Below are 16,974 nucleotides of genomic sequence, written 5' to 3'. Positions count from 1 at the left end.
CCATTCTGACCAGTGTGAGGTAATACCTCATTGTGGTTTTGATTTGCATTTCTCTCATGATTAGTGATGTTGAGCATCTTTTCATGTATTTGCTGGCCATCTGTATATCTTCTTTGGAGAAATGTCTATTTAGGTCTTCTGCCCATTTTTGGATTGGGTTGTTTGTTTTTTGTGATATTGAGCTGGTGAGCTGCTTGTATACTTTGGAGATTAATCCTTTGTCAGTTGCTTTGTTTGCAAATATTTTCTCCCATTCTGAGGGTTGTCTTTTCATCTTGTTTATGGTTTCCTTTGCTGTCTAAAAGCTTTTAAGTTTCATTAGGTCCCATTTGTTTATTTTTGTTTTTATTTCCCTTACTCTAGGAGGTGGGTCAAAAAGGATCTTGCTGTGATTTATGTCATGGAGTGTTCTGCCTATGTTTTCCTCTAAGAGTTGTATAATGTCTGGCCTTACATTTAGGTCATTAATCCATGTTGAGTTTATTTTTGTGTATGGTGTTAGGGAGTGTTCTAATTTCATTCTTTTACATGTAGCTGTTCATTTTTCCCAGCACCACTTATTGAAGAGGCTGTCCTTTCTCCATTGTACATTCTTCCCTCCTTTGTCAAAGATAAGGTGACCATATGTGCGTGGGTTTATCTCTGGGCTTTCTATCCTGTTCCAGTGATCTATATTTCTGTTTTTGAGCCAGTACCATACTGTCTTGATTACTGTAGCTTTGTAGTATAGTGTGAAGTCAGGGAGCTTGATTCCTCCAGTTCCATTTTTCTTTCTCAAGATTGCTTTGACTATTCGGGGTCTTTTGTGTTTCCATACAAGTTGTAAAATATTTTGTTCTAGTTCTGTGAAAATTGCCATTGGTAATTTGATAGGGATTGCATTGAACCTGTAGATTGCCTTGGGTAGTATAGTCATTTTCACAGTATTGAGTCTTCCAATCTAGCAGAATGGTATATCTCTCCATCTGTTTGTTATCTTTGTTTCTTTCATCACTGTTTTATAGTTTTCTGAGTACAGGTCTTTTGCCTCCATAGGTAGGTTTTTTCCTAGGTATTTTATTCTTTTATTGTTTCCTTAATTTCTCTTTCTGATCTTTCATTGTTAACCGTAAGATTGTCTCAATAGATGCAGAAAAAGCTTTTGACAGAATTCAACCCCCATTTATGATAAAAACTCTCCAGAAAGTGGGCATAGAGGGAACCTACCTCAACATAATAAAAACCATATATGACAAACCCACAGTAAACATCATTCTCAGTGGTGAAAAACTGAAAACATTTCCTCTAAGATCAGTAACAAGACAAGGATGTCCACTCTCACCACTGTTATTCAATGTAGTATTGGAAGTCCTAGCCACAGCAATCAGAGAAGGAAAAGATATAAAAGGAATACAAATGGAAAAGAAGAAGTAAAACTGTCAGTGTTTGCTGATGACATGATACTATACATAGAAAATCCTCAAGATGCCACCAGAAAACTACTAGAACTAATCAACGTATTTGGTAAGGTTGCAGGATACCTTCAGTTTTAAGAAGAGCTGTGTGCTCCCTCTGTCCCAGAAACACTGCTTATAGCCAGCAAAAATGGCCTGGTCCACAGCCTTTCAGACAAATTTGTTGTTTTAGAAGTTCTGTTCCCATCAGGCCTCCACGTTAAAGAGGAGATTTAATGTTTTAAATGACAACTGGATAAAAAAAAACATTTGAAAAATAGCAAGCAGTGATTCTTTCTAATTAATTAGCATCTAGATACCTTCTTAGCTTTGTCATGATTTTTAAAGTTCAGGTATAATATCAGTTATTTTTTGAGAGCATTATATTGCCTTTATTGATGCATTTTGCATAATCATATTTAGAGGGCTAAGCCTATTCTGATAAAATATTTCTTGTGGAAATACCCTCACTATTTAGAGAGTCATTTTTTCCAAGGCATAAAATGGTACCTAGATGTCCTGTAGGTGCAGATTTATCTTAGAGACTTAAAAAGCTCCGAGGGATTGGTTTGCATGCTCAAAGAGCTGACTTGAAGCTCTAGAAACTAAGATAAAACCATGATAAATTGCCTTTTTTCTTTATTAATGTGTACTTCAACAAAGATAGAAGATGTAGTCTATAATCTTTGGGCTGGGGCTCTTTTCTGACTGTTGGGTTTTGCTTTTCAGGACCCCCCTGGGTCGTGCAAGAGCGTGGCTTCGATTAGCCCTCATGCAAAAAAAAATGGCTGACTACCTGCGTTGCTTAATTATTCAAAGGGATCTCTTGAGGTATTACCATTAAATCATGTTCATTTTCATTTTTTATTTCATTTATATCCTGTTTCCCAAAAAGGATTGAAGATATAGTATGAAAGGATATGTAAAATACATTACGATGGCATAAAATAAAAGGAGCAAAATGAGATAGAGAAGCATGGTGGGGACATAACGTGGATCAAGAACTAGCCTAGGGCTTCCCTGGTGGCGCAGTGGTTGAGAATCCGCCTGCCAATGCAGGGGACATGGGTTCGTGCCCCGGTCCGGGAATATCCCACGTGCCGCGGGGGTGCTGGGCCCGTGAGCGATGGCTGCTGAGCCTGTGCCTCCGGAGCCTGTGCTCTGCAACAGGAGAAGCCACAGCAGTGAGAGGCCCGCATACCAAAAAAAAAAAAAAAAAGAACTAGCCTAAAAAATGAATACTGTAAGATTTTTATTGGCTGACAAGGTGGAAATTTATATGTCATATTTCTAAGTTTTAATTTTTTCCTAAATTACAGTTAATTCTATGAATAAAAATTGTATTGGAATTTGGGGCTTTAATTCAGGAGGTTTCTTTTTAGATCTTGAATGTCCAAACTACTGCTTTGACTGTATTGTGGGTGTTTTTTAAACCATCAGTTTAAATTGAAGGCCAAATGTTTAAGACAGACTTTCAAAGCAAGGATATCAGTTCTCATAGGGAGTGGGCCCATGGCAGCCCCTCTATTCGACCTTGTTCTCTTAGAGTGCCTCTGTGATATTTTGGAGAATCTGGTCTTTTTTTTTTTTTTTTTAATGTTTTCTTCTTTTAAATTTATTTATTTATTTTTATTTTTGGCTCCATCGGGTCTTCGTTGTGGAATGAGGGATCTTTTTTGTTGCGGAGTTTAGGTTCTTCATTGCAGCGTTTGGGCTTCTCTCTAGTTGTGGCATGTGGGTTTTCTCTCTGTAGTTATGGTGTGTGAGCTCCAGAGCACTTGGGCTCTGTAGTTGTGGTGTGCAGGCTCCAGAGCACGTGGGCTGTGTAGTTTGCAGCACGTGGGCTCTCTAGTTGAGGCACGTGGGCTTAGTAGTTGTGGCTTGTGGGATCTTAGTTCCCCAACCAGGGATCAAACCCTCATCCCCTGAACTGGAAGGCGGATTCTTTACCACTGGACCACCAGGGAAGTCCCTGGTTGTTTTTTATTTTACTTGTGACTCCAGTTGTACATCTTGGTTTTCCCATTTGTTAAATGAGAATGACCATGCTTTAAACATCTTCAATTTCTCAACGATATTCTGAAGGTTAATTAAGGTGATTAAGTAATATACATGGGACTTCTTGAGGAAGGCATGAGACAGTGATAAATAGTTTTCTGAGTATTAGTTGTCAAGTCTTAGTTTTTAGGCTGTCCTATTTCTTTCACAAGTCTCTTGTTTGAACATTTTTTGGGATCTAGATATCCATAAATATCTTTAATGCTTATCTATTAAGAGCGCTTGAAATAGATATACCAAATGCATTGACTTGAAAATGGACTTGAAATGTTTCTTATGTTCGTTTCCCCACATTAGTCTTTATCCTAAGCGTCTTAATAAGTCCTGGGATGAAAATTCAACTGTACTAAAAATTATCGTAATCAGATCAGCAGCAGTCACTGTATCTTTTGAGAGTCACAAACATTCCAGGCCTCAGTGATGCCCCCTTTTTAAAAAAAATCTCTGTTTGCTTCTCTTTTCTTTCTCTCAAAATTCTTTTTCCTCTTTTATCTCCTTCAGTCCGCTTCTTTTATGTTTTCTTTACAGACATTTAAATCTCAAATTTTTAAGTTATTTGCATATAGAAAGGCTAATTTCAAGTTACCTAATTTATATTGGTTCCACTCTTGTAATAAGGTATTGAGATTTTAAAATTTAGTTTTCGAAATAAATTTGTAATTTAAGATTTTTATTATTTTAATTTTCACAGTGAATTCTATGAGTATCATGCACTAATGATGGAAGAAGAAGGAGCAGTAATTGTTGGGCTGCTGGTTGGCCTGAATGTGATAGACGCTAATCTGTGTGTAAAGGGAGAGGATTTAGACTCACAAGTAAGTGAGAATGACTAGTGCCAAATGCAGAGTGTTTTCAGTTTGTACTGTTCCTCTTTGATCCAGATATTACTCTAAGTTGTAAACAGTGCTGTTAAACACTAGAGAAAAATTAAGGATGAAAGTCAGTTGTATGTTAAAGGTACTTCTAGAATTTCCACCCTCTAAATAAGAATAACTTTATTTACTTTAGGTTGGAGTGATTGATTTTTCTATGTATTTAAAGAATGAAGACGATATTGGAAATAAAGAAAGGTATGATTTTCATAAGTTATTTCACATGTTGTATTTTATACGTAGCTCTTTACAAATCAGTATGAGGTCCATCTATTTGCAATGTGGTTTTTATTTCCTTTTTTTCTGTGTAGTTCATGCTTTGTTTTGTTTTCACTTCCATTTACACGGTTTACAAAGCAAAAATCACTTAGAAGGAGGTTTTAATCTGAAGTATGACTTTTGGTCATACCAGTAGTTCAGAGACCCATTTTATTTTTTATTTATTTATTTTTTGGTTGTGCTGCACGGCTTATGGGATTTTAGTTCCCCGACCAGGGATCGAACCTGGGCCCTTGGCACTGAGATCGTGGAGTCCTAACCACTGGACTGCCAGGGAATTCCCCGGAGACCCATTTTAATAGTCAGCTCTGTTTCTGTGATAAAAAGAAATGAAAGCTTATTATTCATAAGCTTACAAATGCTGGTTTATTTTAAGACATAACGGCAATCACTTCACAGTATTAAATTTACACAATGTTATATGTCAAATATATTTCTTAAAAAAATAAATGCAAAAATATTTAAAAACATACTAATGGTATTGTTTAATATTAGCAAGTAATTTATTTAACAAAAGTTATAGTTATTTAGTACACAGCTTGCTGCTATATGATTATAAAGATTCTTGAATTTTATTTTAAAGGCAAGATAATGTTGTTTTACCATTATGGTTTAACAACAATTTTAGATGATTTAGATCTTTTGTGTTTTTTTTTTTTTTGGTCACCCAGTAAATACCTTTCCAGTTAGCACAAAACTACTTTTTCCCCTCCTCTAGGAATGTTCAAATTGCTGCCATATTAGACCAGAAGAATTATGTTGAAGAATTAAATAGACAACTGAAGTAAGTATTATGGACACATGGATACTTAGTACATTTTGGATGTTGTCTTAGGTTTTTTTTTTCCCCCCATCAGGTCATCTTAACCCTATTCCTTTTTTCTAAGCATCTTTGAAAAGGGGTTGAGGGGATAGAGAGTGAATGGAAATTGAGAATACAGAGAATTATTGGAAATAATTGATTTTCAGCAGAAAATGAGAGTCATATTTTTAAATAGAATCTTCAGAGACATTTAAAAATAGAATTTCAAACTTATCCCTCTACCCTTGAGAAAAAAAGACTAGATAGGGTGAAAGTTTATATCATTTTGGTGGTTCAAAAATTCATTTTTCCTACTTCAAAGGACTTCACGTGTCAGTGTGACTGTCATCGTCCATGGTGGAAGTTTTCTCCTTACAATGTCACCTGGTCATTGAAGCTGTTAGTGAATACTCTATCTGGGAAGAATTTCTGAGATCTTGTATGTAAAATAGTATAGTATAGTTCTGTCTAGTAGAAATATAATGTGAGTCACAAAGGTAATTTAAAATTTCTAGTAACCACATTAAAAAAATAAAAAAGAAACATGAAATATGAGATATTTTATATATTTTGTTGTACTGTCTTCAAAATTCAATGTGCATTTTACACTTACAGCACATTTCAATTCAGAGAAGCCACATGTGGCTTATGGCTGCCATACCAGATAGCACAGGTATAGTGAATAATATTTGCTACATTGTTAGAAACAGACTGTTCTCATTAACTAAGAGGAATAATTCAAAAATGGCTATCTCTGGGTGATATTATGAATAATTTTTAAATTTCTTTATACTTTTCTGTATTTTCTGAGTTTCACTCCATAAACATGCATTACAATCAGAAAATACATTTCCCATTTTAGAAAAAGAAACTAATAAATTGTAACTCTTGCTTTCTCTCTGAAGTTGGAGAGAGAAGAAAGATCTTATATCAGTGTCTTTTTTTTTATCATGGAGTTTTAATAATTGGTATCATAGGAAATATATGCATATATATGTGTATTTTGTAATTTGTATTTCTGAGATTGTATATCTGAATGCAACCTTGTACTGCTTATTTATTTACTTTAAAATTTTTATTCACTATTTGGGAATAGGTAAGTCACATGGTTCGAACTTCAAAAGGAACATAAAATGAAAAATTTCCCTCTTCCCTGATCTCCAACCATCTGGTTTCCCTCTTTAGGAGTAATTAATACACTAGGTTCTTGTGTATGCCTCCAGAGATACATAGGGTAGCATACTTTTTACACTAGTCTGTACTTTACTATTCTTACTCAACTGTTTATCTTTAGAGTTTATTTCATTCAGTTCAGAAGAGCTTTCTCATTCCCTTTTCAATTATGTGTATTATTCAGTTACAGCAATACTGGTACCTTACTTTTGTATATTTTATGTATTAATATTTTTATTGTTTGTCTCTTTAGAAAGTAGTTCTTGTACATTTAGAATATTTCAAAAGTATAGAAAACAGAAGAAATAGAACTCACTTATTATCCTTCACTTAAAGAAAAAAACTGTTGAGGGTTTATTGTTTTTAAAAGTGCTTTTTGATTATTATTTCATTGATTCTCACATAAAAGTAGGGCAAATATCATTGTCTGATTTTATAGATAAGGAAACTGAAGCTCAGAAAGGTTTTACAACTTTGAAGGTGACACAATTAGAAAGTAGAAAAGCAGGGACTATAAACTTAGTCTTCCATCTCCTAGTCCTGTACTTATTACATATCACCATCAGGATACCCTTGTGCTGTTTGTGAAAAATTCAAGTTGTTTACCTAAGAATGATTGTATTTTTAAAATGATTTAATATGAGTAGAAAAACATTTTTCTTGTTTCATCAAACTAATATGCCATTACTTATTTCTGAGGCTAGTATAAAATTTGTTGAATCTATTATAGATTTTACTGTAACGTATACAGCGTATTTCATTTTATTAGAGAAAGTTTGAGATGGTAGAATCAAGCAGGCCTTGAAAAACGACTCAGTAAAATGTACAATAATGTCCAATCTTGATCGATTTAAGTAAAAATGCACAGAACAAATTCGTTCATGTATTGTAACCTGACTTTTGACTCTATCCTTGAAAGACGAGTTAGCTGCAGAAAGATTGCTTAGCTGCAGGCTGATTGGATACCTGATGCTGGGTGTCTCATATTTACATATCCCAAACCATGGGTGACTTTGGAGGTCCTTAAGTTATTATGAAAGTGGAGAGGGCGAACAGATGGAGCTTGTGTTGAAGACCACTATTTACAAACTTCATTAAGCCACTTAATTATAAAGTGGACATTTAAAATTCATCCTAAATTTTAAATAATTTTGAATTTAGTTTTAACAATATTTAGTAATCTTTGTGTGGAATTTTAATTCCTAAATGTTATAAGTTAAATGTAAGAAGGACCCTAAGAAGACAGCAAAATAAAATGAGCAGGGCTTCCCTGGTGGCGCAGTGGTTGCGCGTCCGCCTGCCGATGCAGGAGAACCGGGTTCGCGCCCCGGTCTGGGAGGATCCCACGTGCCGCGGAGCGGCTGGGCCCGTGAACCATGGCCAATGAGCCTGCGCGTCCGGAGCCTGTGCTCCGCAACGGGAGAGGCCACAACAGAGGGAGGCCTGCATACAAAAAAAAAAATAAAATAAAATGAGCAGCATCAAATGGAATTTTAATAGAAAATTTTATTCTTTTGCTACAGATTTTATTGCTCTGTTAGTCAGATCAAGTTCTCCAACTTAATGAAATTTCCCACAATCAAAAATTTAGACAAGGCAGTTGGTGCATGTCAGTCAACATGATGAGTCCAGGATAACATACTTTTTCTTGCCTTTGTGAGTTTGTGTGATTCTGAATGAGTTTTTTCTTTATTAATTTCAGCAGCACAGTCAGCAGTCTCCATTCAAGAGTTGACTCTTTAGAAAAGTCAAATACTAAGCTGATTGAAGAGGTATTGTCACATAGCCATGGATAATTGCCTTTCATGGACCTAGTATTGGTGATCCTTTTCCATTTTAAGTATGAATGCATTAAGTGTGCACGCACACACACAAACACATTTTCATCATTATGATGGAATACTAATAGTATAGTTGTAATTGATGATCATAAGTTCTAAAGAAACCATGTATTCTCCGGCAAATTCTTAGGTGAATCTGTGAATTGTTTGAGATACTCAGCTTCTAGAAATGAGCCCCAAAGATGAAATGCATACAACTCTTCTATAAATAAACCATGAGTCTCATTTTTTAATCTGGATGACCTGTATCACCTATAGTTAGAAATTACCATTAAAATGATCCTGTCCCTCGTGTTCTCCTATTCAGATTACTTTTCCTTACAAGCATCACTCCATGATCATGTACGCCCTTTCTCCACCCTCCCATGTGTAAAACTCACCCCATGTGCTCTGGTTTCCTGCATTGTTGAAGTAGTTGTCTGGTGGTTTCAGAACCAGAAATTTATCTCAGCTCTCTTTTTTTTTTAACTTTTTAAAAAAACTTCAAAAAAAATATTTCGGCTATGCCGCACAGCTTGTGGGATCTCAGTTCCCCAGCAAGGGATCGAACCCAGGCCACAGCCGTGACAGTGCCGAATCCTAACCTCTAGGCCACCAGGGAACTCCCTCAGGTCTCTTTTTTATACTATTTGTAAAGTTGCTTTTGAGATAAGTTTTTTTTTTTTTTTTTAATCTATCTAACCATAGAATTATTGCTTTCTGGACTTCCTTGGTGGCTCAGTGGTTAAGAATCTGCCTGCCATGCAAGGGACACAGGGTCAAGCCCTGGTCCGGGAAGATCCCACATGCCACAGAGCAACTAAGCCCATGTGCCACAACTACTGAGCCTGCACTCTAGAGCCCATGAGCCTAGAGCCCGTCCTCCGCATCAAGAGAAGCCACCGCAGTGAGAAGGCCGCGTACTGCAACAAAGAGTAGCCCCCCAACTTGCTGCAACTAGAGAAAGCTCGCGCGGCAGTGAAGACCCAGTGCAGCCAAAATAAATAATAAAAATAAATAAATTTTTTAAAAAAGAATTATTGCTTTCCATTTTCAGAATTATTTAGGCTAGAGGAAGGAATCTGTTATTAGTGCTATGAACCCTACTCTACATTTTAATTAAAATTCATATTTCTTTTAGAACTGGCCTAGTTTTCCCAAACCAGGAAGCACATGACTGTTTGCATGACTGCATTTTCATTTTGATAGTTTAGGACCATTTGATAGTTTGATAGATTGGGACCATTAGAGAGAGCTCCTCACTAGTTTGTGCCTCTTCTTGACCATAATAGGCGCACTGTGAAGTTCGAGTTGCCTTTCTGACCAAGTGTTCAGAAATTTATTTGCAAGCCAACACTGGGGAGTAGTTCCTGATTTTCTTTCTTAGGATCCCTCTTTTCATTCTAGGCTTCAGAGCCAAGTCACTTAGTCATTCATATTTAACTCTGAGGGTGAGAGCTGTCTCATATTTGTGATCGTCAGTCACTCAGCATGCCCAGATTTCACAAGGGTGTCCTATTTGATTATCATGAATGTCTGTGTTACATTTTCAATAATAGCAGAACTTTCCTTATAGATGTTTTTGTCTTTACACAAGTCTTTACAGTCTTACTGTTTACCATATAATTCTTCATATGCTTACTCATGCACTTTGTATTCAGGACATATTATAAATCAGATAAGCAATATGTTTCTACTAACATACGATTTGACTGGCTAACAAAAGGAAATAGAAATAAGAGTATAATTTCTTTAATTGGTATCTTGGGATAATAGGAGCACATTTTTCTTATGAAAATTTCTGTAGATGTGAGAGACATTTTACAAGTTTTCAAATTTTATTTTCTGTTGTTATAGTCATGAACATAACCTGTAAAGCAAGTATAAATAAAGATGTTTAAAATCTTTTGTTCTTGCCCCTGTTTTATTTTTAGTTAGCAATAGCAAAGAATAATATCATTAAACTCCAAGAAGAAAATCATCAACTACGAAGTGAAAATAAATTGATTTTAATGAAAACACAGCAGCACCTAGAAGTAAGTATAGATTGATTGCAGACAGATTGTCTTGCATCAGAAATAGCCCTTTTTGGACTTTTGCATAGACTGGATATATCTGTGCTGTATTAATTAATAGTGATTATAGAATTAAAAGTTTTATGTTTTTTTCCTAGGTTACCAAAGTAGATGTGGAAACTGAGCTTCAAACATATAAGCATTCTAGGCAGGGGCTAGATGAAATGTACAATGAAGCCAGAAGGCAGCTTCGAGATGAATCTCAGTTAAGACAAGTAGGTTACATTACAGTTACATTAGTAAAATGATAATTTACCCTTAAGCACCACTTAAAATCTCTATCAGCCTTATCTTCCTTGGTGTGGGATAGCAATCTGATCCCCTTAGTCCCTTCAAATTCTTTAGACTCCCATTGTGTCAGTGTTTTTTAAACAGTGTTTTTAAACTATGTTACAGTCTGTGTTTGTGAAATGAGTAGATTGTGACCAGCATTACGAAAAATAGAATAGAATGATGTATTCGGATATCAATATTCAAATAGTAAAGTCATATTTAAAATTAACTTATTTTTTAACCTTTCTAAATTATGAAATATTGACAGAAAAATACAAATATGTAGCTTGTTGGATTATAACGTAAATACCTGTGTAACCAACCCAGGTCAAGAAGAGAGTGTTGCCAGCCTTTCCATCCCTTTTGCTCTTTGTCTTTAATGTTAGGATCCTTCTGATGTAAAATTCTTGAAGAGAAGAAATTAAAACTGTTTGTGAAATGGGATTTTTGATTTATCTTTGGCCTTTACTGATATGGACTACTTCATTTCTTTGTTTAAGGAAAATTAGTACTGAGTTTATGAGTTATAAGAATACATAATTCTCTAGCCATTAAAATAGTGATAATTAATATAATGTGGAAAATGCTTTCATTTAACAAAACATGCATTTGAAAATATTTAGAATGTTCTTATAGGGCCTAGTTGATTCCCTACAGTGGGGCTTATAACTCAAAAGGAGTAGTCTGCATAATAAATAGTAACTCATTTTTGTTGTCATTAACTGTTGTGTATCTGACTTTGACATCCTGAAGCAGTGTGTGAATTGAGGCTGTATTGAATTGCAGGATGTGGAGAATGAGCTGGCGGTACAAGTTAGTATGAAACATGAGATTGAACTTGCCATGAAGTTGTTGGAGAAAGATATCCATGAGAAACAAGATACGCTGATAGGCCTTCGACAACAACTAGAGGAAGTTAAAGCAATTAACATAGAGATGTATCAAAAGTTGCAGGTAAGGAATGTTCTTAAATTCTTGGAACTTCTTGTTATATAAATTGAAAATGAGGGACTTCCCTGGTGGTCCAGTGGTAAAGAATCCACCTTCCAATGCAAGGGATGCAGTTCCGTCCCTGGTCGGGTAACTAGGTTCCCACATGCAGTGGGGCAGCTAAGCCCTCGCGCCACGAATACTGGACTTAACGCGCCTCAACTAGAGAGCCTGTGTGCCGCAAACTACAGAGCCCACGCGCCCTGGAGCCTGCACGTCACAACTAGAGAAGAGAAAACCTGTACCCCACAACTAGAGAGAAGCCCACACACTGCAACGAAAGATCCCGCATGCCGCAACGAAACATCCCGTGTGCCACAACTAAGACGTGATGTAGCCAAAAAAAATAAATAAAAATAAATAAAAAATAAATTGAAAATGAATGTTTGTATGAAAGATTCGGTTTTTAAGAGGTGAGCCCATTTTAATTGTGCCATGTCGGTAGTAAAAACCAGTGACTTCCTAAATGGAAGCTGAAGAAATGTAGCAATGTCAAAGAACAAACAAAAAAATTACCTATCTGAGTTTGTTTCTTCTTTTTATTTATTTTTATTTATTTATTTATTTATTTTGTGGTACGTGGGCCTCTCACTGTTGTGGCCTCTCCCACCGCGGAGCACAGGCTCCGGACGCGCAGGCCCAGCGGCCATGGCTCACGGGCCCAGCCGCTCCGCGGCATGCGGGATCTTCCCGGACCGGGGCACGAACCCGCGTCCCCTGCATCAGCAGGTGGACTCTCAACCACTGCGCCACCAGGGAAGCCCTATTTTTTTAAAAATATTTTTATTTATGTATTTATTTGGGTGTGCTGGGTCTTAGTAGCGGCATGCGAACTCTTAGTTGCAGCATGTGGGATCTAGTTCCCTGACCAGGGATCGAACCCAGGCCCCCTGCATTAGGAGCGTGGAGTCTTAGCCTCACGGGCCCAGCCACTCCTCGGCATGTGGGATCTTCCCGGACCGGGGCACGAACCCGTGTCCCCTGCATCAGCAGGCAGACTCGCAAACACTGCGCCACCAGGGAAGCCCCCCGAGTTTGTTTCTTAATGCTGACAGATTAACAGATGAAGCTTAAATCTTTTGGGAAAATTCAGTCAAAATGTGCAAGACATTTTTGTAAACTTCTTTACACAATATAGTCCTAAGAGATTTAATTTTGATTGAAATGCTTTACTATAATTGTTACAGGTTTTCTAATAAAGTGACATTGCTGTTAAGTAGACTTGTTGGCAAAAGCCCTTTACAATTTAATTTGAAAAAATAGCATATTTTACACGAGTTTATTCTGTCATCTTCTGAAAATATTGAAGGCTGAGGGTTTTTTTCCTTTATTACTTTTTTTTTTTTTTTTGACCTTGCTGCACAGCTTGTGGTAGCTTAGTTTCCCGACCAGGGATTGAACCAGCTCCCTTGGCAGTGAAAGCTCAGAGTCTTAACCACTGGACCACCAGGGAATTCTCCCTTTATTGCATTTTAAATGAAGACTAGTTGTAGTAGTACTGCTTTATATCTAGGAGTATTTTATTTTATTTTATTTTTTATTGAAGTATAGTTGATTTACAATGTTGTGTTAATTTCTGCTGTATAGCCAAGTGACTCAGTTATACACACATATACATTCTTTTTTATATTTTTTTCATTATGGTTTATCCCAGGATATTGAACATAGTTCCCTGTGCTATACAGTAGGACCTTGTTGTTTATCCATTCTATATGTAATATGTTGCATCTACTAACCCCAAACTCCCAGTCTATCCCTCCCCCACTCCCCCTCCCCCTCGGCAACAACAGGTCTGTTCTCTGTATGTGAGTCTGTTTCTGTTTCGTAGATAGTTTCATTTGTGCCATATTTTAGATTCCACATATAAGTGATATCATATGGTATTTGTCTTTCTCTTTCTGACTTACTTCACTTAGTATGATAATCTCTGGTTGCATCCATGTTGCTGCAAATGGCATTCTTTCTTTCTTTTTTATGGCTGAGTCGTATTCCATTGTATTTATGTACCACATATTCCTTATCCATTCATCTGTTGATGGACATTTAGGTTGTTTCCATGTCTTGGCTATTGTGAATAGTGCTGCTACGAACATAGGGGTGCATCTAGGAGTATTTTAATCAACAAATAAACTCTGCTCATTTCAAAGTAACAATCCTGTAGCAAAATGGTATACAAAGCTTATAGATATTCAGGTTTAAAAATCAAAACCACTGTAGCTTTTATGTTTTTCTAAATAGGGTTCTGAAGCTGATTTGAAAGAAAAAAATGAAATAATTGCCCGACTAGAAGAAAAAACCAATAAAATTACTGCCGCCATGAGGCAGCTGGAACAAAGGTACAGCATTTCCAGTCTTAGTTTCTTTTTTCCTTTCTTTACCCCCCTTTTCTTTATTCAACTCTGATACCTGCCACAAAGATCATTAGGAAAATTTAGATTAGGAATTTTTTTTAAAGCCCAGCAGAATTTTGCCTTTTTTGTTTTGGTTGTTGCATGGAATCAAGTTGCTTTATATTAGCCTGATTCATTTGAACTTGCCATTTTGTAGATTTTTTAGAAAGGCCTAATATCGGCAGTTTCATTTGGTTCAATGTATTACATAAAACAAATACACAAACAAAAACCTTGAAAAAGTGAAAAACGAACAAAATCCATGGTGGAATTATCCCTGATTGATTTCCATGCATATTGATTGTCATATCCCTTGTCATTCACCATCCCTTTATGTGAAATCAAGATTTCTGAGTTGGCAGTTTAGTTGTGTTTCTTTGAGCTAGGACCCTCAACCTAACCCAGGAAATAATTTTGTTTAAATTGAATTGTTTTATATTGGCATTTTTCACTTTTATTGTTGGAAAGTGTAATGTATTTCCATTGACCTGTCATGTTGGTGTCAACATATGTCTTATCATTGCTTTCTTTGAATCTACTTATGAAAAACATAACTATTAATGCTTTATTGACATGAATATTCTTTTATTGACATCCTCTTTCTTCTTTTTTCTTTTTTGTTTTCTTTATCCCCATTTTTACATTTTGGACATCTTTATTACCTTTTTCTGTTTTTGATTTCTGTCCATTCCATTATGAAGTGACAATGATTTGTTAACTCAAACTAGAACAATTGCAATGTCATTGGTGAAATGTGCCAGCAGTGACACTCAGGACCAGTACAAGCTGGTCAAAGATATATCTTTCTGAAAACCACTTGTATTCAAACAGACTAACAGAGAATCAACAATTTTATAATATATTAAATTGAAAAAGAATTTATGCTATTATGTATTCTGAAAGGGTATTAGGAACCCTGTACACTTCTTGATCAGCTGCTGTGGTAATACACTGCCATAAAGCAGAGTGGGTGCACTTGGATTTCCAAAAATTCCTCATACCTTGTGCACAAGGGCTTATTTGAGTATTGACCCTTTGAAGGTCAGAATTTTCGAATGCAGTTTTATCTTTTTAGCTACTTTTTGATGGAAAATATAAAAATTGTTTAATAATAAGTTAATCTTTGGTTTCACAATGTGTTGGCACAGACTTTTTTCTCCATTGGCCCACTCTTTGCCTACTAGCTCCTTTACTGATTTTTTACTATGTTTTAAAATAGTTTATAACCCAGATTGGCCATCATCTTATGCTTTAGCTCCTTGATATTCCAGTTCCCCTTAGCCCTCTTCTGTGATAGCACAACTTCAAGGCCTACCTCACTCTGACTTTTATTTTCATTTCTGTACCCTTAGAGAAAAGCTTGGGTCTCCCATCTCTCCATCTTAATATTTTAAATTTAAATTTAGATTTAGAGATAACTTGAATGTTACACTTACTCTCTTTTTTTTGGAAGTGGCCTTTATACTTTTGAAATGTGTGAGGGTTGCGCCATTGGCACGGTTTTAAGGAAGAAAAGAAGAGGTAATTTTTTTGGTTAGTTGAATAGAAATTTCTCTTTTGATTCCCTACAAGGACTTAATGTCCCTTGAATACTTGGGAGATGTTTTCTTATAAAAGTAGTGACATTAAATCTAAGAAATCCTAGATGGCCATAGGAGGCAGGGAGTGGAGCTAAGCACAGGGAGAAGCAATGACTTACAAATAAAAGCAGAAAAAAAGAAATTCACATTTTAAGCTAATTTAAAAAATTCAGTGATAAGGAACAAAAATGATCTCTAGAGAATGTTGCCAACTAGTAATAAATTCTTTTGAATCTTAAAACGCATATACACACACACAGAACATTGGCATAATTTAGTAAATGTATAAAGATTCTATAGGGAGGACTTGGCTGTTATTTGAAGTAATTGCAGGTCTTTGCTCTTGGCCTTGTAGCACACTTGATTCCTAGCATACACATCCTAGCATAATATATAACAATGTGGCTTCTTCACCTAGTGTAGACATAAGTACTATACTTTTCATGGTTTTGTAAAAAGGCAGTAACACACGTATTATACTTTGAAAGTTAACTCATTATGCTTTACATAAGTGGTAAAGGCTATATTGCTTTGCATTGTTAATTATGAACAAGAAATAAAGCACATTTGAAGATAGTATTCTGGGTATATTATGTGTTATAGTGAAAAAAAATCACAAAACAATTTCTAGACATTGTGTGGCTCTTTCACGTTTGAGTTTGTGAGTTTTCCCTCAAACTTTGTTTTCATTTAGAAATGTTTCTATTTCCCCATTTTTCTTTTATTTGTCTTCTTCACCCTTTTACACCCTAGTTCTAGCCTCAGTTTTACCCAAAGTTGATTTGAATTACACCAGATTGCAGCAAGCAGAGAAGGCGCAAATGGACACTGAAGATGAGGACAAGAAATATCTACAAGAATGCCAGAGTAAATTTGACGGTCTGCAGAAACAAATCTCCCAAAAGGAGAAACAGCTGTGAGTATATTTGGAAATAAATACTTGTATTAACATAATTTCCCCCCTTCCTCCCCCCATTCTTTTGCACATAATGGTAGACAACCTATACATATATATTTTTTTTCAACCTATATTTTTATTTATTTAACGATGCTGGCTAGGTTGTGGAGTTCTCCTTCCAAGAAAAAAGAAAAAAAGAAAACTAGAAAGCATAATTGTGATAAAACTTATGTTTTTGCTCCCTTTATTGTTTATAGAGTACTTTCAACTGTCTTGCTATCTTCTTGCTCAAGGAGAGTTTTATTCTTTTTGCTGTTGTTCAGCATTAATC

General features: G+C 35.8%; 1 protein-coding gene and 1 pseudogene across 1 annotated transcript in view; one reads left to right on the top strand and one right to left on the bottom strand.

The window, feature by feature from the left end:
* Positions 1–1,770, bottom strand: part of LOC102993916 (60S ribosomal protein L35a-like) — a 4,954-nt pseudogene extending 3,184 nt beyond the window's left edge.
* The window catches only part of RUFY2 (RUN and FYVE domain containing 2), a 78,900-nt gene that overhangs the window by 36,092 nt on the left and 25,834 nt on the right, over positions 1–16,974 (top strand). The window contains 10 exon segments of the mRNA XM_055080956.1: positions 2,163–2,264; positions 4,183–4,306; positions 4,500–4,561; positions 5,361–5,426; positions 8,320–8,389; positions 10,372–10,473; positions 10,611–10,727; positions 11,572–11,739; positions 14,014–14,111; positions 16,542–16,661. Coding sequence (XP_054936931.1) covers positions 2,163–2,264; positions 4,183–4,306; positions 4,500–4,561; positions 5,361–5,426; positions 8,320–8,389; positions 10,372–10,473; positions 10,611–10,727; positions 11,572–11,739; positions 14,014–14,111; positions 16,542–16,661 — 1,029 coding nt within the window.

This window comes from Physeter macrocephalus, chromosome 20 (assembly GCF_002837175.3).
Source record: "Physeter macrocephalus isolate SW-GA chromosome 20, ASM283717v5, whole genome shotgun sequence".
NCBI classification, from domain to species: Eukaryota; Metazoa; Chordata; class Mammalia; order Artiodactyla; family Physeteridae; genus Physeter; species Physeter macrocephalus.
This window is presented reverse-complemented; position numbering and strand designations above follow the sequence as displayed.